Raw genomic sequence first — 27682 nt, 5'->3', positions numbered from 1 at the left:
TATTTCAGGTGCACTTTCATGCAAGGACATTTTTGCTCTACCACACACAAGACGTTGTACTGGATTCTAATCCAGTGACCGGGGAGGCCACTGAATAGGAAAAGTAGTACTACACAGATAATACAAGTAGGCCTATACAAAAGAGTTGTAGAAGAGTTGAGTTAATGCTTCTTGAGATAATTATATAATTTGTCTAATAAAAACTGGGTGCCTACTTGTATGACCGTAATTAAAGTTTATGGATGTATTTTGTTAGTTATCATTACAAAACGAAATTATTTTTTCTTTTTGGATAAGCTAACCAGATGTTCGTCGCGAAATCACTTTTATATGTAGTTATATAGCTAGCTACCTTTTCTGTGTTTCTTGGTCAACTGAGATTTTTTTCACTTGGAAATCAATTCCTGGCATCATTTGGCTTCGCTGCGTCTAAGCAGGGGGTTGGTGGCGGTTGATTGGTGCATACAGCTCAAATGCAGATAATCCGCACCGACGAACGACGACAAAGCTTCAGATACTAGAAGACATTTAAAAGCCGCCTGGGAAGTAATGTAGCAACTGTTTTCATTGGAAATTGTACTCATTTGCGGCCAACTCAGCTGATGCGTACCCATCCGTTACCGTAATGGACCGTGTACGCTCTGGGTCTTTGTAGCTACTGCAGCATAATTATTATTGATTAGCGAGCAAAAAGTGAGTTACAGCTAGCTAACCATTTCAAAACCAGTGCAGCGTCAGAAACGCACCAGTGGACTGTGTAAAAACCCAGCAAGAAGAAACTTTCAGCGTTAACTTATATTTGCCAAACTAACTAGCTAGCTAGCGGCTAATATTAGCAAGCTAAAGACCGTTCACTCTGGACAGAGGCAAAGAGAACATGATGTCTGTGGGATGGAAATGTTCTGGAGACCTAAAAAGGTCTCTGATTTACAAGTTAGTCGTCCTCGAAAATTCAAGAAACATCATGAACGACGAATTGTGTCGCTTTACGGAAAAGGTAGGTTAAATAAACTTGTATGGCCAGCTGACCTAGCTAACTAGTTAGCTAGCACAAATGTTATTTGAACTCGTAGGTCGTTAACGTTAGTACTAGTACGCTAGCGGTGTAGCTAGCTAGTTAAATAGTGTTTTAAATAGTTTTAGAGTGTTGACGGATTATTATTATTTTTATTAATGACGTTCGATTTGATATTGATTGCTCGTTAATTAGCTAGCTACATATTAACCTGGGCACATTTAGCTAGCTAAATATTTAGAAAACGTTTTCTTAATGTTTTCACAGCGAACATTTGAGAATATGGTAGCTAGCTAAGTGATCCTGGGACTCGTGTCTGTCTTGTCAAAATTAAAAACGCAAATTTTACAGACAGCCGAGGACATTCAAGGATTTCTAAATTTCTCCGGTACGACTCACGCCCAGGATGGTGCGAATCTGTTGAAAACCCTAGAAGCCAAATGTCGTGTGATAAAGGAATTAATGGCGGTCTTTGAGGACTTAAAGACAGGTATGGAAACCATCGAATGTTGATTCTGTCCTCCTGTGTAAGGTTTATCTCTACAGTGTTGTTGACTAAACCGTTTTCCATTTTTATGTTCAGCTCCAGACTTGCAGAACTTGAATATGCAGCTGATATACAGAGGCAACCTGTCACCTCCGCGTGTGCTCCAATTCAACCATAATGGCGCGTTTGTTCCACATGTTTTGAAGTTTGGGCCCTTGCTTCAAAATGTCATTCTGGCCAATTCAGTTACAAAAGCTTTGAAAATTATCGGTGCGACAGCTTTTCTTCAAAACACGACTTTGTCTCTTGAATCTGAAAAAGAAAATGAAGAATCATCTGGCAAGATCTCACCAAACTATGGCACAGAAATGGAGTTATTCAACCAGGATAAGTCCAAAATGAGTGAAATGGAAAACTCCAAGTTTATCAAACAGCAGAACATCATTGTAACAGAAACTGAAATGCAGAAGAATGTAGCAGACACCTTTATACCAAAGGGAATCCACCCAAGCTTGCCTCAGAATGTAACTACCCACATCTTTGAGCAGCAATTTGGAAATGACCCCGAGGTTCAACACCAGAAACAAACCTCCTCTCAGCTCATGCGTTTTCTGAGAATGAATGGAAAGACAAAGAATGTGCCTGTTACCAGTTTATTTGATGCTGTAGAGAGGGCCTATGCATTAATGCAGCAGCAGAAAAGCAAAAATGAAGCAGTGGATCAAAAGGGAGTAGCGTTACATAATGCACACAAAAGGCAGTTATTTCCTGAGACAAAGGATTCTGGACCCATCTTCAAAGTAAAAAGCAAAAGTGCTGATTTTGTTACCTACAGTTGTGTGATTGCTACATGTTCTGAACTTTGGGATATTGGGAATATTTCCACAGAGGTGAAAAAAACTTTGCATGATTCAATATATGATGAGAGGTTGTTTTTTCCTAACTGTAATGACCCTAAATTGTCAGATACCTTCCGTCAAAGCATGAGTACTTCAAGTGATGAATCTGTGACTTCAGAACAAGTGGAGCACATGCATAACTGGATTAACGAGTCTGTGGAAGGAGATGAGTTCTTAGTAAAAATACCCGAATTTGAGAGAAAGAAATTTGAAGAGATGTCTGTTCTTGCCTCCCATGTTGTTAGCCCAAACAACTTTTACATACAGCATAAGGACGCCAACTTAAAGAAACTGTCTGAAACCATGGCGTAAGTAGCAGTTTTGTTGCTATTTTTAGATATCTTTTTGAGCTTTTTTTTTAATGTTGTGTTCATTAATACAGAAGGATAAACTCCAAGTCATATGCAGACAGAAACTGCATCCCAGATATTGGCTCAATTGTGATGGGGTGGTTTTCTGAGCAGGAGTTATGGTGCCGTGGACAGGTGACAAAGATATGTGGCATGAACCGAGGTGAGACCTGAAGCAAAGCAAATTCTGTACGTTAAATTTAATCAAGTGCCACTCATGCCATGTTTTATATTTTAACATAGGTAGTAGTCATTTGTGCACCAGTCTTGAAGGTGTCAAACACCTTGAAGTGGAGGTACGGAGAATTGACTATGGAGATTCCGCTTGCCTTTCACTTTTGAATGTCAAGAAACTCTGTGGAGAAATTACTAAAGTGCCAGCCCAAGCTTTGCAAGTCTCCCTAGCAAATGTAGGTGTCTTTTAAGGTTCATTAAGTCACAAAACATGTTTCCTTATTCTTTTAATATGTGTATGATGTTTGATTTACTAGGTAAGCCCAGTGAATGGTGAAAACTGGTCTGTTGAGGCTATAAATTGGTTCAAAGACAAAGTAAACAACAGGACACTGTATAGTAGACTTTATCCAGAGGAAAACACTGTTATGGTGGAGATTTTCATGGAGAAAGGGAAAATTGGGGCAATGAGGTAAGACAAGTGAAACTATAAATGGCAGTATATTAGGTACAGTACCCTTGGCTTATTTACATATTAACAATCCTTGCCAAATTATCAGGCACCAAATAAGTGTACTTGGTGTGTAGCATAATAATGATGGCATCCCATACATGACTATGCACAATTTTAGTCATACTCTATGAATCTCTCTCTCTATGAATAGAAAGGACCATAGGTCCACTGCTAAGCACAGCAGTGACGCTGGCAGTGCTGGGGTGTTGACACTCTGTACAGTCACTGGCATGTTTAGACATGCCTACCTTCTTGTGGGTTTACAGATTTCTTGTGGATGTAATTTGGTCCATAAGACTGAGCATTCATTTATTGGTGTTCTCTGAAAAGTTTGTTGGTGTGTTCCAGTAAGTTCGCACACAGTGTGTATATATAGCAGAGCACCAGTTCTTCAGCAATGTCCTTGTAGCCTCTTTTTGAATGTAAATGGAATATAATATTCTATTCTTTAAAATGTAGCTATAACATTCCTAATGCTGAATTTGGTGACTTCTCTTTTTTCCTTAATTTTAATAGGAGAGGTGCATCCTTATCCCTGAGATTGGCTCAAAATGGACATGCTAGGCATAATCAAATGAAGACGGTTGGACCGAAAAGGAGTGAGTATTTTATTGTACATCTCAATAGAGGGCATTCCATTTTCACATTGTTTTTTTGTAAAGTTAAATGTTATTTTCCAGGTCATGCCCAAGAGCAGTCAAGAAAGCGGTCAATGGAATGGGAGAAGTATCTTATCTCCTGTTACTCTCAAAGCAGAAAATGACACCGATTGTAGTAAATTGAACACAACCATATTTGCTATTTTGTTAGTCTAGACAAGGCTGTTTGCTTTAAACATGGCTTTAGTCTGGAACTGTCTTGTGGGCAAAAACTATAGCTTTTTTTGTACATTTTCATTTTGCAATGTAATTAGCAAGTTTTAGTTATCAGCGATCCTGTTATTCATTAATTAGTTAATGCTTAATCTTTTTTTTATTTTTAAAAATAGATTTTGTATTTTTTTTTATTACATACTTACTGTACATGTTAGCTATACATGTAAAAATTGCACAATGGCAACTTTACAGAAGAAGAAATTTATTATGATTACATGTAAAGGACAGCTGCCAGTTTCAAATATTCCAAAAGTAAAGAATGTGAAATGAAGATACATGGTTTGTGTGACAGCAGTATATAAATAAAATATATAATTTTTTTTCTAGATTATTTTGTTATAAAATGAGGGTTGATAACATGGCCAATTGAGGTGGTAAGAAAGAGCCTAATGGAGACTTTTTGAATAGAGTGCTGGTCCAAAACAGATGTTCTACAACTAACCAAAAACCTGAAGTAGTGGGTCGTTTTGTAGTTGCTATCATGCCTATATAAGGACTCTTAAGTTTTAGAGTTTTTACATGTATGATACAAACACATTGTACTGCCGAAAAGACTAATGGTAAAACATTTTTTATCTTGTAAGATTGACTGACTTTGTTGTTTATTTTGTTATAAATAAATGTTTTCATTCTAAAGGATTTTGAGTTTGGAACACTCTAAACTTTAATACTTGGCTGATTTTAATCGGAATGACCATTTGGGTGTGAGTTGGGTTATTTTCTAAAATAAATGAACCCTTTTGTGTTGACATCAGGAGATCAAGTGAAATTAAGGAAAATCATGTTTATTTTTTTATTGTAGTCCTTGTATAACCTGAATTGTTCCAGCATCTCAATTATGACATATCTCTTAAACTTCAATAATAAGAGTAAAGTTAAATTAAACCTTTATAGATAAAAAGTTTTATTACAAATTGTAATATTAACCTAAGCAAGACTACATGCATATCTAACTCAGATGGCTGTTTAAATAGAATGAGCAATGTGAATGTTAAAAATGTGAAGTAAAAAACAAATGTAATGGTATTGAGGTGTGATTTGAGGACCACTGTGTCAGACTCACTAGCTTGAAATGCATAAAACTGGCTTATGGACTAGAACCATTTGGAGTACATTTTACAGATGCATGGTAAGCCCCAGGAAACAGTTTAAGTATATTAAGACAACTCAAAAAGATTTACAATCAGGGTTGTTACTAGGCCAGTTTTAAGGGAGCTTTAGTCACCCACCTAAATGCTTTTTAGCCCCACAAATTAAATGTACCAGATTATTTTAAATACATTTTCTTCTTTCGTAAGAAAGTGCAATTGAGTCTCCAAATTTAAACTGTACGGGACCTGTGGAATCGACTCTTGATTCTCGACTCCTGTCGCTGAAGTGAACTTTGACCCACTTTAAACCAGTGAAGTGGGGAAAGTCATTCAAACAGGAAAGCTCATAAACCACAAGCGGCTGATATTTTCTTTCAAGTCTGGATTGTGTAGCTTTGTATGTGAGCTGACAGCAGTGATTAGGGTATTGTCAATGTAAATTAGAAATACCTTTATTTAGCATTTGAACTGATAAAATGCATTAATGGAAATGTTGACTTAGATTTTTTTGGTAGTCAAAATTACAGTGTAAATATCTGCCATGCATCAGCCGTCAAAAGTTCAACTCTGGTTAACTTTGTTAGCGTAATTTTCAGGAGTTGCCATGCTCTGGCAATGCTTCCCATTGAACTCAAAGGACAGCGGCCGTTTTTACGCGTACAAAACCACCAGTGTGAATGCAGTTTTAAAAGTTTCACAAAAAAAAGAAATATTTACGAGAATGGCAGGCAAGAAGAGGGAGAGAAAGAGGCTGAAGGACACCACGGCAGAAGAAGCAAGTCTGATTAGGTAGCACTACCAGTCAATAGTCATAGCAAAAAGAAGTTTCTGCAGCCTCTCTGAAACAGGAGAGAGTAGTGCATTACCTTTCCTGTTTGATGTTTCTGAGATTAAAGGAGGACATTCAAGTCATATTAAGTCATATATACCTGCATGCCTCTACAGTGCATCCGGAAAGTATTCACAGCGCTTCACTTTTTCCACATTTTGTTAGGTTACAGCCTTATTCCAAATTGTATTAAATTAATCTCTTTCCTCAAAATTCTACACAAAATACCCCATTATGACCATGTGAAAAAAGTTTTCTTGAGAGTTCTGAAAATTCATTAAAAATAAAAAACTAAGAAATCACATTTACGTAAGTATTCACAGCCTTCGCCATGAAGCTCAAAATTTAGCTCAGGTGCATCCTGTTTCCACTGATCATCCTTGAGATGTTTCTACAGCTTAAATGGAGTCCCCCTGTGGTAAATCCAGTTGATTGGACATGATTTGGAAAGGCACACACCTGTCTATATAAGGTCCCACAGTTGACTGCATGTCAGAGCGCAAACACCAAGCATGAAGTCAAAGGAATTGTCTGTAGACCTCCGAGACAAAATAGTCTCGAGGCACAAATCTGGGGAAGGATACAGAAAAAATTCTGCTGCTTTGAAGGTCCCAATGAGCACAGTGGCCTCCATCATCCGTAAATGGAAGAAGTTTGGAACCACCAGGACTCTTCCTAGAGCTGGCCGGCCATCTAAATTGAGCGATCGGGGGAGAAGGGCCTTGGTCAGGGAGGTGACCAAGAACCCGATGGTCACTCTGTCAGAGCTCCAGCGTTCCTCCGTGGAGAGAGGAGAACCTTGCAGAAGGACAACCATCTCTGCAGCAATCCACCAATCAGGCCTGTATGGCAGAGTGGCCAGGCGAAAGCCACTCCTTAGTAAAAGGCACAAGGCAGCCCGTCTGGAATTTGCCAAAAGGCACCTGAAGGACTCTCAGACCATGAGAAACAAAATTCTCTGGTCTGATGAGACAAAGATTGAACTCTTTGGTGTGAATGCCAGGCGTCATGTTTGGAGGAAACCAGGCACTGCTCATCACGAGGCCAATACCATCCCTACAGTCAAGCATGGTGGTGGCAGCATCATGCTATGGGGATGTTTTTCAGCAGCAGGAACTGCCAGACTAGTCAGGATAGAGGGAAAGATGAATGCAGCAATGTACAGAGACATCCTGGATGAAAACCTACTCCATAGCGCTCTTGACCTCAGACTGGGGCGACGGTTCATTTTTCAGCAGGACAACGATCCGAAGCACGCAGCCAAGATCTCAAAGGAGTGGCTTCAGGACCACTCTGTGAATGTCCTGGAGTGGCCCAGCCAGAGCCCAGACTTGAATCCGATTGAACATCTCTGGAGAGATCTGAAAATGGCTGTGCACAGACGTCTCCCATCCAACCTGATGGAGCTTCAGAGGTACTGCAAAGAAGAATGGGCAAAACTGCCTAAAGAGAGGTGTGCCAAGCTTGTGGCATCATATTCAAAAAGACTTGAGGCTGTAGTTGCTGCCAAGGGTGGTTCTACAAAGTATTAAGCAAAGGCTGTGAATACTTATGTAAATATGATTTGTTTTGTTTTTTAATTTTAATAAATTTTCAGAACTTTTTTCACATGGTCATAATGGGGTATTTTGTGTAGAATTTTGAGGAAAGAGATTAATTTAATACAATTTGGAATAAGGCTGTAACCTAACAAAATGTGGAAAAAGTGAAGCGCTGTGAATACTTTCCGGATGCACTGTAGACCCCACACCAAAGGCTGCAGGTTCTTAACACTTGGTATTGGCATGGTTCGTTTACACCAGCTTCAGAGTGTCAATTAGTAAAGTTTATCTATGTTCTATAGATAATAGGTTGTATGCATGCTGTTGACCACAAAAGTATAAAATATAGGTCAATATAGTAACCACCTAGGACACCATAGCAGCTTCATCCAATTGGCAACTGCCTGTAAGTGGGAACCATGTATGCTGTGCAACTATTCTGTTTCCTTAAGGAAATGTACTTTTCAAGTTTTATTTTTACTATGATAATAATAGTAATAGTAATATAATAATAATACTATGCTAAGAGCATAGTTTGTTTATATAAGCTACATTGATATCGATATTAAAAGTATGTTGAAGAAATATAAATAAATGAAAAAATATAACAAAGTTAATTATTGGTAGGATATGGAGAAGGTGGGGATGTCAAACGTACACAAGCAGCAACTCATGAAATTATAGCAAAAGTAATGCAAAACAGACTTGCTGTTTGATGGTAATGCAGCTATTGGGATTCATGAAACATATTTATTTTGTAGTAGTAGTAATAGTAGATTAATAGATATAGTTCTGCATTACCGATGCATTAAAGCATTATATTACAATATGAATTTTCAAAAAGGGAAAGTAGCTGCTAAATAGCTGCTTTGTTTTATTTTGGCAACCACAGTTACTGCTCTCAAACTCCATCTGTGTACTGTTTTTCCCTGTCGGAGGAGTTTGAACCGGTCACTTGAATAAACTGATGATTCTCTGCCAAAGAGGTGGGAAAGCTGACGATGAAGGGTGGAATCCTTACGCCAGCATACGCATGATTCATGTCACATGATGAAGGGGTAAACCACCAGACATATACCACTTTCACAATGCGCAATCAACTGAATTACCATATTTGCAGCACATAACAGCACTAATTTAAGAAAAGAACAGAGGAGATGAAACTGAGGAGTAAGGTAGAGGTGGCATCTAAAACTTCCATTTTTATTTGTGCTGTGCAGAATCCATTTGGACTGTGTAAAAATCCATGTTTTCATATTTTGGTAGCTAGTATCATAAAATTGCATGTATTTTATTCAACAGAAATAAAGTGAACTATGAGGGCATTTGCCAAAATGTCAGGGTTGTCCTTTAAGACAGCCATTCATGTCAAAGACACCCTTCACTTCCTTAGCCTACCAGGCACAATAAATAATGATGCTGAGGCCTTTGTGTCCACACAGATTCTTTCTTTTGCCCCGGGTAGGCGGAAGTCTAGGCGTTTGATCTGAATTCCAGTCTTGTTAGCGTCAATAAAGGCCACCATTGTATGTAAATGGTTTCTATGTGAGCATATGACTTCTGTGGTGCAGGGTAGTGGCTAGTGTTGAGGAAAGTATTTGCATTTCTCAATGATATGGTGTTCTTCGGAGAGCCGTCTAGTAACGTTTATCTACTCTTTTCTGGACACATTTGTGTACCACCACAACTAAAGGTAAATGTTACATTTGTTTCCTCCTGATAAGAACAATTTAATTTGATTATTGCCTTTACAAGCCAGTTCATTCCTATCCACATAATCATGTTTTTTTCTTTAGTTGTTTTCATGAACAAGATGATCGTCTGAACTGCAATCATATATGTCAGGATCTGGGACTAATATACTTGAATTATAGGGGTGAAATGAGCTGTTTATTCTATCCTTGAAAGAAAGTTGTTAGTATATCTAGTAAATGTTAACAGGTGCTTTGACCTCAGCAAATCTGGTTTTTATAGCTCTACGGAGGCTGTCACATGGCCCTGCCACAGACTTTGCCATTGGCTTTTTCTTTTGTATCAGGTGACAGCATGTGGCATTAGGCCATCGCCCATGCTCTTAAACAGCTTCAAGACATTCAAAACAGTTTTGTCAAACTTTGCTGCCCAAAGTGTCCAAATGTCCAGCCTGCACCTGATGGTCGAATTTTTTGGACCCGGCACAGCTTATGCTGCTTACACGACGGGCTGAGCTGGTAAATTGTGCTCCTTATTTCTTATTAATGTTTAATATGGATGGCTTTATTAATTGATGGTTCGTATTTGGTACCTACTGTAAGTAAGAGTAACTGGCATGCCTGTCAGGAGATTGTTAAAGATTTTATTAACTGTTCTGTTTTCTTGACTAGCTTAACCGTTAGAAAAGCTTACAATGAATCAAATGTTATTTTGAAATTTGAAAGTATTTCTAACCTTGTTCATTCTCCTTTCTGTAGACCTGGAATCGAAAATGAATTGGGCGTCTTTTTATGCCGTGATCAGCGGTGTAAATAGGCATTCAACTGGCATTGGCCGAATCTGGCTTTCTGTCATCTTCATCTTTCGCATCCTGGTCCTAGTGGTGGCTGCTGAAAGCGTATGGGGCGATGAGAAGTCCGGCTTTACCTGCAACACCCAGCAGCCAGGTTGCAACAGTGTGTGTTACGACCAGTTCTTCCCGATTTCTCACATTCGGCTCTGGGCTTTGCAACTGATTCTTGTGTCAACGCCAGCACTGCTGGTTGCAATGCATGTTGCTCATCGTCGCCACATTGACAAAAAGATCCTTAAAATGTCAGGACGCGGCAGCGCCAAGGACTTGGAACAAATTAAGAATCAGAAGTTCAAAATTTCTGGTGCGCTTTGGTGGACCTACATGATAAGCATCATTTTTCGCATCATTTTTGAAGTGGCTTTCTTGTACATTTTTTACTTAATCTACCCCGGTTTTAAAATGGTGCGACTTGTTAAGTGTGATTCCTATCCTTGCCCTAACACAGTGGACTGCTTTGTCTCTCGTCCAACCGAGAAGACCATCTTTACTGTCTTCATGCTGGCAGTGTCCGGAGTTTGTGTCTTGCTTAACATTGCAGAAGTGGTGTATTTGATAGGCAGAGCTTGTGTCCGATACTTCCAGAGACCAGAAGGTGAGCCCAAAGGACCTTGGCTCACCCAAAAGCTGTCCTCCTACAAGCAAAATGAGATCAATCAGCTCATTTCAGAGCATTCATTCAAGCCTAGATTGAATGTTGGCAGAAAGAGCCCTATTGACAAAGGGGAAAGATGTTCTGCTTTCTAGCTAATGCCAACATCTGGAGGATTTGTTACCAAATGTCAGTAACGTGGAGTCAGGTCTGGGGCTTATGGTGTTCTTCATTCCCACTTTTTCTACAGTTGGTAAAAATAAAATAGGAATATCTATCGGGTAAAGCAACAGCTAAGGATATCGTCTTAGAGCAAATCACAAGGGAGTGTTGAAGTTTCAGAAGAATAAAGGTTTATTGTTGTGCTTTGAGGTGGAAAGTTTTAAGTTGCTAGTTTGTCAGAAATGTTAATTATGTACAAAAACACTTTGACTTTACACATTACATTTTTCTTGCTAGATATCCTAATGAAAACATGGTGAAAACCTTTTGACATTTTATGGAATAATATTTAGTGCTGGATAATACTCAGTTTCTTGTAGAATACTCCTTGAACACTCAATTGCAGATTCAAACCCATGAGGGTATCTGGACATACTAAAGTCTTTAAAGAATAGTTTCAGATACTTGAGGTTTAAAGGTAATTTATACATATTAAACATCTACCTTGTAGGTTCGTACCTACTAGTGTGTACTTTCCAGTCCTTGAGTTTGTTGCCCATCTGTTACTTTAGTATTGAACATTAGATCCCAACTTTTATCATGGAGTACGCCTGGTCTAATTAAGTATTGTTAATTAGTGATCAGGGAAACACCTAAGTATGCACAATATGAGTACTGTGGGACACTTGCTATTTGGTCACTTTCTGACTGAATTCCCTTTCTTAACCTAATGACATTGACATGTGTATAAGTCACCAGCACCATTACTGTGCTTGATACTCAAACCAGTCTGACACCCACTGTTGACAGTGGTCCTATAATAAAAGATGGGGTAAGGGATGAAGGACAGTTTATGCATGTCAACAGATGGGCTAGAGTCTGTAAGCGGTAATACACAGTTGTGTATTATATCATGTATAAAATGTAATATTACAATTTAAAAAAATTTCTACATAATTAGATATAATATACTGTATAGTTGTATGCAGAATAGAGGCTTCATGTCCTCATTTGAGACAAATAACTATAACAACAGTACAGTATCAGTATCACCCTCACTTTAACAATAAAAGAAGTGCAATATACACACTGGCATGTTTGCAAAATAACATTTAGTCACTGTGGACATTTATTGAGTCAATTATGGCTGCTTATTTATTGTAGTGTTAAAACCTTGGAATATTGTGAACATAAAAAGCAATTCAGCTCAGCACAAACTGTAAATCTTGTACAGTGTTCCAGAATAAAATGCAGTCATTTGAATTGTGTCTTTTCAGTGTACTGGTTAATTTCTTATCATGCATGAATTTTCTGTTTTGTAGATTAAAATCTTGTCTGAGCAGAATCAACAAACTATTTTGAATAAGGTCTTGACTTATTCTCTTATCTTCATGAAATAAATTAAGTATATTAATTCCATGCCTAGTCAAATATGTCTATTAGAGTAAGCCTACACCCTAGGCTGTGTTTACAGTTGTTTCAAATTCTGCAGATTAACAACAGGAGCCCACAATTGAAACTGGCATGGATTACATTTGTGATATAATCTACTGCACAACCACAGCTTTGTGAAGTACTGCCATGGTTGTGATTTGTATCAATGCCTTCAGGCCTCAAATGTCTGTGTGCTTCCAAGTTAACTCTCTTGTGATAGGAGAGACCCTAATGCTATATTTAGCCTTGCCCTTGGGTCACTTTTTAGCAGTCTCATTGGTTGCTCACCCTGTCATTTCAAGTAACAAGCAAGTGGCGAGCCTGATAGTTTACATTAGAGAGTGTGCCTTGTACCAAAATTAACCCCAGGGAGAGGAGGGAGGGGGTCAGAAGAAGACTCTTTGGCAGTGGTTTCAACAGGTCTGGGTTGCTTGAACAGACAACACAGTGTGCTTTGGATAAGAAAAACTGAATTGATTTATTGTTATCAGAACCGTGACCACAGAGAGTCTGGATTTCATTCCCCTTCAAGGACATTGCCTTGACATGGGTCGGAGTATAGGGCCTGTGTGAGTGACCGCATGGATCCATGCTCACGGCTTCTGTTCCACTGCTGGAGATGTATTCACTGACAAGGTGGGCAATTTTCTATAAACTATTAAAGAAATATTCACTCAAAAGTAAAGCATGAAAAAAAATTAAGGCTAAAAATTAGGGTAGTAACAAATACCAAATGTTCAGATGTTTTATGGGACCATTCAGTCTCTTTCCCATATTTCTAATACAGAAGTGTAAGCAGATGGATTTATGTCTTTCAAATATTTAACAGGGATGGGCTGGATATTTGAGTAATTTGCCATAGCATTTGCAGCAGCTAGCATATCAGTAAAAAATTCCTATTTTTAGAATTAGAAACATTTTTCTTAGAATTTCTCTACACACACTCCATAAAGTAAGCCTTTTCAAGTAATAAAAAATAAACTTTATGTTTACTGAAAGGAGGCCTCATAATTAGTATTTGTTAGTATTAGTATTTTGTATTTGTTTGAAAATCAGTCAAGCTGGCACAACAGTGATCAAATATGTATTTGAATAATTTTTTCCCCTTCTATAACCACTATTATACATTTAGCAAATATTTGAACAAATATGTTTTCTCTCCTGGTACACAATCACAGATGGTTGGATGCATCCCATAATGGCTTATTAGAATCATGCCTGTCTCTTCTGTAGATGAAAGTTGGCTTCACTTAAACTTTAATAGATAAAAATCTTTATTGTTTGTTTTGTGAGGCACAGCCATATTAAGCAGTGTTTGTGAAAACAGAATTAGAGAAACTCTTGAGTTTTAGCGCAGTATGTTGCTGAAGGGTAGAGTGCTGTTATGATAGCTAGCTCCCCTGGTAACAAGATAAGGGGAAGCTTTTAGAACTTAATGGCTTATGTGTGCCAGTTTTCTTAGAGCAAAATGTTGAGATGGCCTACAACTTCAGATAATTATTCTTATTATTGAAAATAATAAGAATAATAAGATAATAAGAATATTTCAGTTCCTCAGTCTCATATCCACATACCAGATCAGTATCTTAGATGTTACTGAATCAGTCAAAGCAATGAATAAAAAATAAGTCATCATAATTCTGTGGTTCACTGGATTAAGAAACAATTTCACCTTTATCCTAAGCCAGCATGCTACTGCAGACTTTAATGGACATATGTTTTGCAGAACTAGTCGAAAACACAAGCTGCAATGGGAGACTGGGGCTTACTGGGAAAGCTACTCGAGAGTGCCCAAGAGCACTCCACAGTAGTCGGGAAAGTGTGGCTGACTGTCCTCTTCATCTTCCGCATCCTGGTGCTGGGCACGGCTGCCGAGAAAGTATGGGGAGATGAGCAATCTGGCTTCACGTGTGATACCAAACAACCTGGTTGTCAGAATGTCTGCTACGACAAGACTTTCCCTATCTCCCACATTCGCTTCTGGGTTCTACAGATTATATTTGTGTCCACACCCACACTTATCTACCTGGGCCACATTCTGCACTTGGTTCGAATGGAAGAGAAACACAGGCATAAAGAGAAGGAACCTTCCCAGGGTGACAATCAGCCCCTTATTGGTGAAGCCAAAGCTAAGAAGTCTCCAGTACGTGACGAGCAAGGCCACATCCGACTTCAAGGAGACATTCTGCGCACATATGTCTTCAACATAGTTTTCAAGACTTTGTTTGAGGTAGGCTTTATAGTTGCACAATATTTCCTGTATGGATTTGAACTTAAACCTCTCTACATGTGTGATCGGCCACCCTGCCCCAATCCTGTGAACTGCTACATCTCTAGACCCACAGAGAAGACAATTTTCATTATCTTTATGCTAGCAGTAGCATGCTTCTCACTTCTTCTTAACCTGGTGGAAATGTATCACTTGGGTTTCACAAAGTGCCGTCAAGGCATTGGCTACAGAAATGCAAAGCTACCATCTGAGATATCGTCCAAGGTACCTAGCGAAGCAGCCGACCCATTTGAGCCCAGTTACAACTATTTCCAAGGCCACCGGCCCTCTTATCAGTCTGCCCCTGGATACATTTCGCAAATTGGTGATCCTGAGTCTTTCCTTCCATATAACAGCAAAGCAGTTTGTAAACAGAACAAGGACAACTTTGCTGTTGAGAGGAATGGTAAACCAGAGGAACTTGACTCGAAAATAAGAAAAGCCTCAGGTTCATCTTCTGGGTCACCAGGAGATCAACAGAAGAGGCCTAGTCGAACTGGTAAGTTTAGTAACAAGACCAGGGTAGATGATCTGAAGATTTGATATGAAAGATTCTGAGATGTTCAAATGGATTCATTTTAACCATGGCTCTGTATTTTTTTTAGTTTTAATAATGTAATGTTTATGCAATTCAGCAAATGGTCCTGGTTTAATTATATAATGTCATTATTAATTATGTGTGACTTATTTTTGCTGTCAGATAGTTTACAACTTTCAATTGTGTTACATTGAACAGCAGAATGCCATAAACACTTGTTCTCATCTGAATGTCCAGTGGATTTTATTTAATACTATTTTGTGCTGTATTTGTTATAGTAAACTATGTAAACAAGAGTTTTGTAACATCATTAAATTTTCTGATAATTAAGTAATTTATTGATATATTACACTGTGTTCTTCTCAATAAGCTATTTCCCCAAAAGGTCTTGGTTGCACTATAAGTTACAGTACATATCAGCAGGCATACTGAACAAAGGCTAAAGGGGCTTAGACAAACAACACCAGTTCAAGACCTTTGCATAAAATAAAGTAAGTAAAGATATTTGACTAATATTCATATGTACAGCAAAATACATAATGCATAACACAGTTAGTCAAGGCTAATGTGTCTCACAGCTCTTTTTAGATATGGTGTTTTTTTTTCCTGCTCAGTGGAACGGACCAATTGGTTTAAAGGGTTAAAATTAGAAGTCTTCTAAACCATTTCTAAGTCACATACCAGCCTGCACCTCCTCCGCTGACTTCGTCCACTTCAAAGATGCCTAGTCGAGAGTTATTATTAGCTTGCCCTGACAGCAAGGGATGCAGAATGCTGTATACAACATGTTCCCCAATAACAACAGTTTACCAACCCTTTCATCTCAGCTCAACTATGTCATTTGTTGTTTTCCATAATAATCTGGGCTTTTGCTACATGTATTAGACTTACAGACTGTTTGGCACATCAGTAGAAGAGAGATTATGGTTAGCCTGCAGTCATAGGTGTGTTTGAAATACAGTCATGATTAAGATGCTGTCTGTTTTAAATATCCATTCTGGCATATCAAGTAAACAACTATGAGGAGAGGGACATAACAGAACTAAAGGTTTTATAAAACATGGTTTATAAAAATACCTACACTGACTATCTTTAAAAAATAAGTAGTCAAAATATTATTTTAAAAATATACATTTATTAATTGCTTTGTCACATGCAAACGACAACAGCATTATTAAGAAGGCATAATAATAATACAATTTATTAGCTAGCATTTGGCCTCTTTTGGATCATACATGGAATAAAATGTAGATTCTTAGAATCTATTAATCTTCTGAAAAATAAAGTAACTCAAAAAAACAAAGCAAACCTCTTACACACACAGTATTTAGCCAAAAAGTGCATATTTTGTTTCCAACACCATTTTAACAATCTAACAAACTGTGGTTTTGGAATACTTTTAATTCAAAAGAACACAATTCATAGTGTTACTGTTGATCATTTCAAGCTGCTTGTTTTAAGGGCTCTAATGTGTTTTTGTTAGATATACACTATATGCTGAGCCCTTTACTCTTTTTAAGGATTATACCCCAATTTAAGATATTATTTTTTTATATATTATTAAACATTTAATAATAATTATATTATTAAATCTTTCTAAACTTGACGTGTCTGATGGTCAGTGATCTGCTGTTCTTCTTCGAATGCTGGGTTCTCATAGATGTGATCCTCTCTTGTCACATGATCTGACACCCGAATGGCACCTAATATAATGGGGGGAAAATATTTCGCTTTCAGATACACTCTTAAAAGTAGGAGTGATGTAATAGAATAACCATTTCTGGTTCCATTAAGAACCATTTTTGTAAAAAAGGTGTATGTATAACGAACATTTAAAGATTTAACAAAGTTGATGTAAACATTCTTTACCAATTTAAAGGTTCTTCACACTCGTACATCTCTACAAAAATGGTTCTTCTATGGCATCTGGTTCTTTTTGTAGAACATGTTGTGGGTATAGTGTATAGTAATGCTCCATCAAATTATTATGAACTCACCAATGCCTACATATTTGTTTTTATATATTAAGTGTTTAATTTTTTTTTATTTAAAACACATTTTTATTTATTGAGTAAAGGTACCAATCATAGTATAGTATTTATATTTCTTGTATGTATACAGCCCACTCCAAACAATTCTTCAATGCTTGATTAGTAAACTAGTATCAGTAGATTACTTATAAATCAACAGTAACAGCCTTAATCATTTTATCTGGTTAAATAACATAGTGCTTTATATTTATGTAGGTGGGCCAAAGAGGCCTTAATGTATCAGAAATGATACATGCATGCATGGTAATGTGGGTAAAAAAATATTAGCTTTAAACCAACTTACAATCAGCAGTCTGAACATCTAAGTGCGGCCTGGTTTCAGCATGTTGCTCCAGAGATGTGACCATAGCTGGTGATTCTGCGAGTGACCCTGACACAGAACTTGGATAAAACCTGACATCTGCTGTTGGCATGGAAGATTCCTGACTAGGTTCAACCCCAACCTTGAAAAAGATTTCAATGGTATATCAACTTTGCAACTGAAGTTGTTGCCTCATCAGCAGTGTACAAACATATACAAGTGTTCAACATATATTACATACATTGATTAAGAAGTAGTGTTATAATCACTCAAATGATCATTTATAAGTTGAGTGATTATAACACTATTTCTTAACCAATGTATGTAATATATGTTGTACATATCTTTCAAATGAATGAAAAAAGGAAAACTGTCACAAGAAAGCTGAAAGAACAATGACACTTTGTTGCAATAATGGTAGCGCAACGATGTCCCAATGGAACATACCTCGCCTTTCAGAATATCATATTTACACATGGGACAGGTATGGTGTTCCAGCAACCATGGCTCAATGCACGTCTTGTGGAAGATATGACTTGAAAGGGGATAAAGGGTCACAGTTTAAGAGTCAGCCTAACAGTCCTCATAAAGCTAGAAAATTATTGTCACACTCTTTATAGTCTTATTAGTGTTGTCACATAGAGAGCTTGGTGACTCAAGAGAGTTCCTGGAACACTCAGTACCTGAACTCTACTCCTTGTGAAAAATCATAAGGTTATGAAATCACCACATGATGCTTTACAGAACATATAGAAATGTATGTCTATGGCAAGTAAATTATGGAATAGGAAAGGGATTCTACCTGTACTTTATAGCCCAGCATATTGATTGTTAAATTAAAGAATGAGTGTAAGCTCAAAAAGGATCATATCAGGTTTTAATTGGAACAATCTAACAATCCATACTGAGTGTATCACATAGGCTCAATGTTTACTAGACATAGCCCACGTTTTGAACAGACCAACTAGATACTGTTTTTTGCTCCAATTGTTCAAGCCCAAGATAACAATGGTAACAAAGAGTTCATTCTGTGACATCACCTTTGTAATCTGTTTCTGTGGTCTGTCACTTTAACGACATTAATATTACAACATTAGGATGTCAATACAAGTAAAGTAATTCTAGTAAAATGAATGTGATTGTTGGCAAGGATTCAGCTCTAAAAGTTGTTGTCATTGTAAGAATATGCTAACTCAATGATCAAAAAGCATCCTTTAATGTTTAACACATGTTTTTTTTTACCTGCAAGGCAGAGTTGTCACAATATCACCCCTCCTGAAGGAGTCTATGCACACAGCACAGCTGTTCTCTTCTGCTTCAACCTCCTGCAAAAAAAATCACAATTATCATTGCACACATGACTTTAATTAGTGTAATTGAAAATCAGCCATCAGCAATAATGGAACTGTTTTACAATACCGGATCAGTCCGCCGTAGTGTCCGAACTTGTAACTTGGCAATGGCTCTCTCCGCCACTTTTTTAAGTTTTCTCTAAATAAATGACAAGACAGGCTTGTGAGATTTGTAGATATCCAGTTAATCTTCATACAATTAGCTGTATTTAACAAACATGTACTAAAATAAGCAAATTCAGAGCTAATTAATTATCTGTGGAATAAACAAATCTGCTCCTGCAATTTTAACAGCTTATAAAATGTAGATGTTTAAACAGTCCCCATTACTCAAAAATCTACACACACACAGCTTATAGCATATATATATATATATATATATATATATATATATATATATACATATAAGGATGATCACCACACCATCTCATCCCAAACTTTTAACTCATCTCTAAGTAATTCTTTGATAAACATCATTTCAGAAAAGAAAAGTTCCACTGCACCATAGATCAACGCTGATAGACTTTATACTCCTCTAGCCCACGCCTGTCATTAGGAATCGTTCCTATAGGTTAATTTTTACCTGCTCCAGAGAATCCCATTCTATTGTCAACACCTCTCTACATGGACTAGGCAAGCGTGTGTGTGTACTTGCACATCTGTTAAAGTGCATTCATTAGAAGGGGTGACTACTACTTACTGTAAAATGAATGAGGATTTAAAACACTAATTCTTTAAAAACTGTTAATTTGCCAACAACCTGACGTGGAATTAAATGTTCATTGCTAGCGCTAAATAAACTGTAAGAAGTGTTTAGCCTTATATCTGTCTTATCACCTAACTACTTCAGTATACTGCAAAAGTTCTAAAGACTTTTATGCAGCACTAAATATACTTTATGGACAAACATATTGGAACACCTGCTCAATAATTGTTTCTTCCTAAATCAAGGGTATTTTTTTCAAGAGGTTTTTATCTTTTATAGCTTTTTTGGAGTACCTGTCTCCACTGTCCATGGAAGGATTTTCACTAGATTTTGGAGCATTGCAGTGAGGATTTGATTGCATTTAGCAGGACATATAGTGAATAAAAAATTACACTCAGGTTTGATGTGTAGCAGCGGTTTTCATTTATCTTCTGAATCAGATCACACAAAACCCCAGCCAATCCCAACTGGTCAGTGGTAGCTAGCAAATGCCTAACCTGCTGGATCCGGAGCTGCCTGTTTCGGTAGAGACGTTTAATGACCACGAAGACAAAGTAGCCCAGAATGACAGCTGTTATTCCAAAGAAGGCAAAAGACATGATATAGACCCACACAGGGTTGCCCCAAAACTTATATGGATTGCCCTCTTTAATGCGCATATAGACCATCGTCCCACTTTGAACCAGGCTGGTGATTTGTTTTCCAAGGTGATTGCTGATTGTGATGGCCACTATGTTGTTAATCCCTATAAGATAAAGTAGACAGCATTTGCATATGTAAAGTGTTGTTTTAAACATGTTTAAAGTATAAATAATAAGTCAATAAAAACACAAAAAGACACAAAGAAATAAGACATGAATAAGCAATGTACACAATTGGATCAGATGGTTTAACATTAGACGAATGGGCAGGCATTTTGAGGCCACAGTCACTGTACAAAGACTGAGTTTCCTAATCACTTCTCAACTTCAGTCTGTAAAGAAAGATTAATTGACTTGCTACGTTACTACATTTTTATGTAGTTGTTCACGCAGGAGTAAAAGTAAGAATAGATATGTGAAGGGTTTATTTACCTCTCTGTTTTTATTGTGACAGTTACAGATTTGTGCTACAGTTCAGATTTGGCTAAGTAATCTCAGTTGTATAAAAATCCAATTTCAGACTATTTAAAAACATATTCTCAAACTTAGCTTTTACTTTAATGGGCTTTAAATAATTGGAAGCAAACATTCTAATGGTAAGTAGTATGTTCAAAGTACCATATGTAGTACAGTACAGAGGCATTTTATGCCATAGATAGTTGAGCTGTTTGGTTCTGGTTCTGATTTGTACCATCTCCAGTCAAGCTTTTTCCGCATTTAAACACAGGTGTTTTACCAGGTGGCACAGCCTGATCCAGATGTAGAGTAATTGGTTTTCTGTAACTCTATTGTATAACACAAATAGAGATTAAGTGTGTTTTAGACCTAAGTATATGAAGCCTTTAGGGTACTATGACAAAACGACAATACAAAAGAGTCAAATATGTAAGACATTCAAATAAACACAGAAACACAACTAAAGAAATGTAGAAAACTGCCCTGCTTCTAGTTCATCAGGATGCACATTGCACTTGAGCACTAATACTGCAGTTAGAAGATGAAATGTTTAATACTGTAGCCTAAAAAGTCTTTATACGCAAAATTACTGGAACATTGCCTTTACCATTGCTTTAAGGTCTTCTTATCTTCTGAATATACTAAACCAATGCTTGTCATAATATGAACAGGTTTATAGACAATATGACTTTAAGGGTATTTGTGACTACTACTAATAATGCCTGTGTTTGCATAAACTTTTGAAGTGGACCCAAGGTAGCAAGGTATGTGACTCAGCACTAGAGATAAAGTAGCCTTATTACAGTACTAAGCAAAGATATTGGACCATCCTTGGACTCGGATTTGTGAAGCTAGAGTTGAATAAAATACATTAACATGTGGGGCTAATCTGTGACTGAAGGACACAGAACATTCACAAAGAAAATTCTGAAAAGATGAAAAAATCACAGAGATCAACTTAAACATACGACACTGAAAGTGCTGTTTACACAGGGACTAAAGTAGAATTTATTATGTTTCAGTAGAAAACTGAAATTGGCCACCAAACGGTCAATCATTCTATAATACAACACTTGCAATTCAGTAAAACTCTTTGTCCCTGATAATTTATTTTAGATGCCTACTGTTTTATAACATAAAGATGAAAGTATGTTCATTAAAAGTTGACCAGCTAGATATGACTATTAAAATGGTTTGAATTTGTATGTATCTTCAGTTGAACATTTTATTTTATTTTGTGGTTGTTTAGTTAGACAATGACCTCATTACACAAGCAGCTACTGAGACTTTGTATGGGCTGATAGTCATACCTGAAAGGGACATTGGGTTTGTTGTGTTTCCAGTGCCATCAAGGTTGTAGATAACCACAGCTGAGGCTCCTTCTCGCTGGGCAGCTTGAATCTTCTCATCATAGCTACAGTTACCTCTTTTGATGAGAGCTATCCATGGCGTATGGTTGACAGCGAAGGTTGCATTGGGAGTGCAGGCCAGGAGATCCGACTTAGGAAGCGCCACGTCTCCAGAAGCAGAAAACTGAGGTGAAGCAGACCCAGACCAACCACACTCACACATACTAGTCGTTGTCTGGTTAGTCTCTGTGTTGAAGTACTGGAGCTCCACAAAGGCACTCCAAAGGACCATGTAGGAGGCACATGAATGGACTGGAAACTGGAAAATCCATAATGCCAGCCAGACCCATGTCAACCGATGCATTAATCTTTTGTCCTTTTCCATTTTTCCCAGAGCCAGGCAAACAATTCTACTGCTCTGTGCCACACCGTGTAGTGTTGTTCTGTACCTGCAGTTAACTGTAATAGGATATCAGCCCATGGTAATCCAAGATTGCTTTACGTCAGGTGGAGCTTGCCTTATCATCCTGGACCTTGAACGCTGGTTAAGATAGTATTCATTTAAAAGGGTTGTGCCCTACCCTTTCCTCATCACTGGAAACATATGCCCTCTAAAGAACAAAGCAAATAAATGTGAAAAAAGTAACAGATATAAAATGTCCACCAGTGTTCATTACAGCATTATATTAGTAGGGGCATTCCTATGGCTAATTTCATGAACAATCATCTACCTCTTGACAGATGACCATCAAGAGACAATAAAAAAAAACTCTCTCTCTCTTTCTACATCTCATCATTACACCTCAAATTTGGTGGCCACACTATTAATATTTTCACCACCTACATGACAAAACATAAATGTAGCAGTCAAGCTCAGACTGGCCAATAATAGCTAACTATCAAGGAAGTACCATAAAACAAGCACATTTACAGCTGTGAAATGTTATCAGTCCATGATATGAAAAGTCTGAACTTCCTTGAAATATAATTTGTCATCCTGACCATGCAACCAAGTTTTGTAATGTTTATTATTTAAGATGTGGCGAATTTAAAAAGTAAAATCTTGAAATCGTCTACTGGTTAAATAAGGCGCACCATTGGAGTGTTTTGGTAACATGTATGTAGTACCTACACTGACTAGCCATTTTAACAGGTGCATCTACCATACAGGTTCACTTTGTACTTAGACGATTACTGTACGTCGGTACTGATTGTAGCCTATCTGCTGCTGTATCATTTGCCTGCCACCCTCTACCCAATCTATCAATGGAATAGGACACAAAGGACTAATTGGTGGGGCATTCAGGGCACAACAGGGGCTAACAGTAGTGGAACGTTTGTGTACATGTTTGTGCACTGGTAAAAAAAATAAAAAAATAAAATAAAATAAAACCACCCGGCTAACAAGGATCCCCTGGAAAGAAAAAGACCATTGCAGAAGGCCTGGATGAAACTAATTATCTGTTTAACAATTTTACTACCAACAAGTAAAGCCCAGGAAAGCTGCTCTGCTGAGAATGGTCCACCATCCAAAATAAAATATCTGGTGAGCGGTGGTCACATTTCATTGATGGGGTGATGTTTGGTTAATAAATTGCCTTCGCAATAAGAGGGCATCAGCTCACTTGATAAGAATAATATTCCTAACTAATATTACAATGCATGTCAAACAAGACACGATCATAGTCATTTATTTTTGTCTTATCAATAGACATTTCTGCACACCAAAGACTGGCATAAAGATGCTTACTGAATATTTACAGCTGGATTTCTCAAAGCTCACTAGTCTGTTATGTGAACAGATTTAACAATTTAAATGTTAACAGATACCTAAAACAACTCAAAACGTGGTTGTTTGGGCCACTGGGCAGTCACCCAAACCCCCATTTGGTAGATCAAGCAATGACCTAAACATAATAATGCAACATATCATACTAAATTATTTATTATTCTTTGTCTGTATTGTCTGTCTGCACTTGTACTGTGTTGCACTGTGTCTATGTTGCACCATGGTCCTGGAGGAACATTGTTTCATTTCACGGTGTACTCTGTATATAGATAATAAAAACCCACTGACTGACACTGACTGACACTGACTGATAAATATAAGCCTTCAGTATACATTGGCACTGGACATTACATTCAACAGACTGTGGAAAATAAATGTACTCATTTTAATACTGGCTCCACTGCATGATGTTAGCAACATTTAAAAATTTCAACACAGGTCAATACATAAACAACACACTCAAGAACAACAGCATACCCAGAAACTTTACTCATGGCCTGATCACACTGTTTATGAACAACACATTCAACACAATTTTGGAGAACGTCTGCATCTCAAAAATACAAATATCCAAACATAAACAAGTGACAACATTTTGAAACAAAAAGGACATACAATAACAGTAATTACAACTGTAATGAGAGATCATAAACATCCATCCTATCATAAAATCAACAAAGACTTGCTGTAAGTGTATTCACACTGAACCGTCATGGTACAGTGGTCACGGCTCGGTGCACACAATCTCGCAGTGACTTTTAAGCACCGTTACACTCCTATTTTATAGTATGAACATCTCAAACATAATATCAAGCAAATAATTTCTATAATTCACATTCAACCCTTAATTTGAAACGCAATATACGACCATCAATTTAAACCTTTCATTACACTCACCGACAACGTCAGTGGAATAATGCAGATCTGTACATTTATTGATCTGGTCTAATCATGCTTGCCCTTCCTCCTCTGGGAAGAACCTTCAGTCCAAGCTACGTAAACAAAAAGGGCTAGGACCACATGTACTGCCAAAACTGCTACAATAGCAGCGTAGAAATAACTATCTGTGTTGGACATCTGCAGTGAGCCTGTAGAAAGAAAACAGAACAGTGTTGATATTTTAAGGCAATTTCTAGTATCAAGTCATAATGCAGCCAGAAACAGGTGGATATTACCTTACCTTCAAAAACATATGCCTTTGATGCGAAGTATAAACCTATTGGCACAGTAACCATTAAAACAGTAAAAAACAGCAACGTTTTAAGTGCAGATACCAAGGACCCATCATTCCTGGAAAACAAAGTTTTTGAGTGAATGAGATTATGCATCACAGCATCATAGTTCATAAACTATATTAGGCTCATAATAAGCCTAATATAAATTCTTATATTAGGTTTATTATAGATGTGTTTGCTTCTGACTACATATGCCTTGCCTGAGCAGGATAAGGATATAGTATAAGGTACAGTATAAAGAAAATGTATCCATCACGAAGCAGATAAGGAGGTTGTATTAAAATAATAGTGACCTACATAAAATGTCTTAGATGAATAGATATCTACAGTACCCAATTCAGTTCATACAAAAATAAATCAGAAAATGAATAACAGGAATGAGGAAACTCTAAAACCACATGGTGAAATGCTGCCAAGGGTAAAAAGGAACTAGATAAAGGATTATGGCAACAGCATTCATTTTAAAGTGTATTGAAGCATCCTAAGTGTTCAAACCTAACGTTGCTTCACCTCGCATCATGTCTGGAAACGTACTGTTACAAATAACTACAGTTTGTTGCTATACTATACTGTCGCCTGAGGAGAACACTAAGCTACATGAGACTGCAGAAAGAGAGCAAACCCCCACAACAAACAAATATGTATATCTATACCCAGATACCAAAGATGTATACCCAGAAATATACCTATACAAAACAGGTGGGAGATAACTGAACGAAGTGCATTGATCTAGGGATGCGGGCGCATCAGCGAGTGCCACACAGATTCACTCTGGCTAACAGAATGAATTGGAGCTGGTGTTAGCTAGCAAGCTAACCAACTAACGTAAGCTATTCACATGTTCACAAAAAAGAAGCGAGCAACGTACCCTCTGAAATCCGCGACAACTTCTGAGGTTGGGTTCAGAGACGTTTTAACAAATCCCTCCATTTTCTTTATTTTTTCCAATTCTTCTGAATAATAGAGCTAGCTAGCTTCTAATGTGTGTTTAAACAGGAGAGTTCGGGTCACATGAGAGCAATGTTCCTCTCATGAGAGAATTGCTTCTACGTCCCGTGTTTACTGCCATCTAACGGAGGAGAGGCGTATAAAACTATGTATACACACACACACACACTATATATATATATATATTTTTTTTTTCTACATACCTTTCTTCATAGAATTGATAAGGAGTTGGTCCCCTCTTTGGTCCCCTCTTTGCTCAATTTCTCACAAAACTCACAATTTATATACAGTGTATTTGTTGGCATCCCCTTTAATTCAGCTAAGATGCGCCTATTGCTGACACAGGTGTACAGGTGCACATACACATAGACCCTGTACAGAAGTATTGCCAATAAAATAGGACACTCTGGGGCAGATAAAAGTAAACATATTGGCTCCATGTTTAATGCCAGGTGTGGACTATAGGGGAATAAGACCCCCAGCACTGAGGTTTTGAGCAGTAGAACTGTGCTCTCTGTAATGATGGTGCTCCATCCAGTACTTTTGGGATGAGTTGGAGAGTTGGGAATGAGGTGTAGTGATAATCCAACATCCTTGACTATTATTTTCTCTTTGTTTCATGTTCTTATACAAGGGCACCATGTTTACTTATAATGATGGATTTAAGCTAAGTCTTCAACCTAAGTCTTGTTACGATCAGCCCTGTTATCAACCTAAATGTAACCTATAAAATTTAAATATTTCTGCAGACTGTTCACTTGTCCTGCTGTACACTTTCAATGATAAACTAAATATTTTTTTGTAAACCACAGAAACGATCAGGTTATCAATTAGCCTGATTATACTTCTCAATATAGACTAATAGGAAATCCTAAACAGTCCTGCAACAATCTTATTTGTGTTGACATTCTAATTAGTGGATGGGTAACATACAGAGGTATTCAGCTGGCATACCTAAAAAAAAAAAGTGATCTACCAGGCCTGCGTGTTTCTGCTTGGCGAGCCTCTCCCGACTGTAAGCAAAGGCGAAAGAGTGTCACTTTCTGCTCCAGTTACTCCTGCATTCACTGGCTTTCTGCTCAGCAGGTTTTCCCAAATGTTTTTCCAAGCAATGCACTCAAGAAGCAGACTGCTCCTTTCAAAAGCACAGAATTATAATGGGTGAATAACAAGATTATTGTGTACTGAGAATCCTGAGTTGAAGAAGAGCTTTGCTGGAGAACCATGTTTCACAAGCAGATGATCCGTTACTGAGGGTAACATATGATATACATTCTACCCAAAAAAACAAATGGGTTATGATAAATGGAAGCTTGTGGCTTCCACTAATGAGCTATGTTTGCATTCTGTATACATGTAAACACAGTACAAAGTATTTTATTTACACATATTTATACATGCTACACAGGTCCCATAAACGTTGTAGAATAATTTCAATGAATGATACATTTCTGAGACAAAAAAGCAAAAAAAAAGTAGTGCAAAATGATAGTATAATACATTTTAAATAAATATGACACTCTCCATTATTGGTGCCTG

General features: G+C 37.5%; 4 protein-coding genes across 4 annotated transcripts; 2 read left to right on the top strand and 2 right to left on the bottom strand.

Moving 5' to 3' along the window:
- The first annotated feature begins 445 nt into the window (after nucleotides 1-445).
- LOC140541566 (uncharacterized) lies at nucleotides 446-12281 on the top strand. Its single transcript, XM_072664258.1, has 9 exons — nucleotides 446-997; nucleotides 1367-1505; nucleotides 1599-2709; nucleotides 2784-2914; nucleotides 2995-3161; nucleotides 3243-3397; nucleotides 3956-4038; nucleotides 4120-4197; nucleotides 10193-12281. Exons 1-9 carry the CDS (start codon nucleotides 878-880, stop codon nucleotides 11065-11067), a joined length of 2859 nt encoding a protein of 952 aa, XP_072520359.1. The 5' UTR covers nucleotides 446-877; the 3' UTR covers nucleotides 11068-12281.
- A 1977-nt stretch (nucleotides 12282-14258) lies between these two features.
- On the top strand, nucleotides 14259-15320 carry LOC140540598 (gap junction alpha-3 protein-like). The gene has a single exon (XM_072662965.1). The coding sequence runs from the start codon at nucleotides 14259-14261 to the stop codon at nucleotides 15318-15320; it is 1062 nt and encodes a 353-aa protein (XP_072519066.1).
- A 1169-nt stretch (nucleotides 15321-16489) lies between these two features.
- On the bottom strand, nucleotides 16490-22644 carry rnf128b (ring finger protein 128b). Its single transcript, XM_072663482.1, has 7 exons — nucleotides 22133-22644; nucleotides 20223-20470; nucleotides 19087-19158; nucleotides 18910-18992; nucleotides 18115-18202; nucleotides 17650-17809; nucleotides 16490-17018 (listed from the first exon to the last, which is right to left on the bottom strand). The coding sequence occupies exons 1-7, from the start codon at nucleotides 22554-22556 to the stop codon at nucleotides 16912-16914; spliced, it is 1182 nt and encodes a 393-aa protein (XP_072519583.1). The 5' UTR covers nucleotides 22557-22644; the 3' UTR covers nucleotides 16490-16911.
- A 1202-nt stretch (nucleotides 22645-23846) lies between these two features.
- On the bottom strand, nucleotides 23847-26243 carry LOC140541102 (vacuolar ATPase assembly integral membrane protein vma21-like). Its single transcript, XM_072663633.1, has 3 exons — nucleotides 26064-26243; nucleotides 25141-25250; nucleotides 23847-25048 (listed from the first exon to the last, which is right to left on the bottom strand). Exons 1-3 carry the CDS (start codon nucleotides 26123-26125, stop codon nucleotides 24906-24908), a joined length of 315 nt encoding a protein of 104 aa, XP_072519734.1. The 5' UTR covers nucleotides 26126-26243; the 3' UTR covers nucleotides 23847-24905.
- Nucleotides 26244-27682: the final 1439 nt, after the last annotated feature.

The sequence above is a fragment of the Salminus brasiliensis genome, chromosome 19, assembly GCF_030463535.1.
Source record: "Salminus brasiliensis chromosome 19, fSalBra1.hap2, whole genome shotgun sequence".
In the NCBI taxonomy this organism is placed as follows: Eukaryota; Metazoa; Chordata; class Actinopteri; order Characiformes; family Bryconidae; genus Salminus; species Salminus brasiliensis.
Note: the sequence above shows the minus strand (reverse complement) of the source record. Positions and strands in the feature narration are given on the sequence as shown.

What these genes read in the sequence shown, in the direction of transcription:
- LOC140541566 (XM_072664258.1), top strand. Translation starts at nt 878, where the DNA reads ATGATGTCTGTGGGATGGAAATGTTCTGGAGACCTAAAAAGGTCTCTG. An exon ending in TGTGTCGCTTTACGGAAAAG is followed by an intron (nt 998 to 1,366) that starts GTAGGTTAAATA and finishes CAAATTTTACAG; the next exon opens with ACAGCCGAGGACATTCAAGG. An exon ending in GATATGTGGCATGAACCGAG is followed by an intron (nt 2,915 to 2,994) that starts GTGAGACCTGAA and finishes ATTTTAACATAG; the next exon opens with GTAGTAGTCATTTGTGCACC.
- LOC140540598 (XM_072662965.1), top strand. Translation starts at nt 14,259, where the DNA reads ATGGGAGACTGGGGCTTACTGGGAAAGCTACTCGAGAGTGCCCAAGAG.
- LOC140541102 (XM_072663633.1), bottom strand. Translation starts at nt 26,125, where the DNA reads ATGGAGGGATTTGTTAAAACGTCTCTGAACCCAACCTCAGAAGTTGTC. An exon ending in GTTGTCGCGGATTTCAGAGG is followed by an intron (nt 25,251 to 26,063) that starts GTACGTTGCTCG and finishes TTTGTTTTCCAG; the next exon opens with GAATGATGGGTCCTTGGTAT. An exon ending in AAAGGCATATGTTTTTGAAG is followed by an intron (nt 25,049 to 25,140) that starts GTAAGGTAATAT and finishes TTCTTTCTACAG; the next exon opens with GCTCACTGCAGATGTCCAAC.
- rnf128b (XM_072663482.1), bottom strand. Translation starts at nt 22,556, where the DNA reads ATGGAAAAGGACAAAAGATTAATGCATCGGTTGACATGGGTCTGGCTG. An exon ending in AAACCCAATGTCCCTTTCAG is followed by an intron (nt 20,471 to 22,132) that starts GTATGACTATCA and finishes TTTATCTTATAG; the next exon opens with GGATTAACAACATAGTGGCC. An exon ending in GGCAGCTCCGGATCCAGCAG is followed by an intron (nt 19,159 to 20,222) that starts GTTAGGCATTTG and finishes TCATTTATTTAG; the next exon opens with AGAAAACTTAAAAAAGTGGC.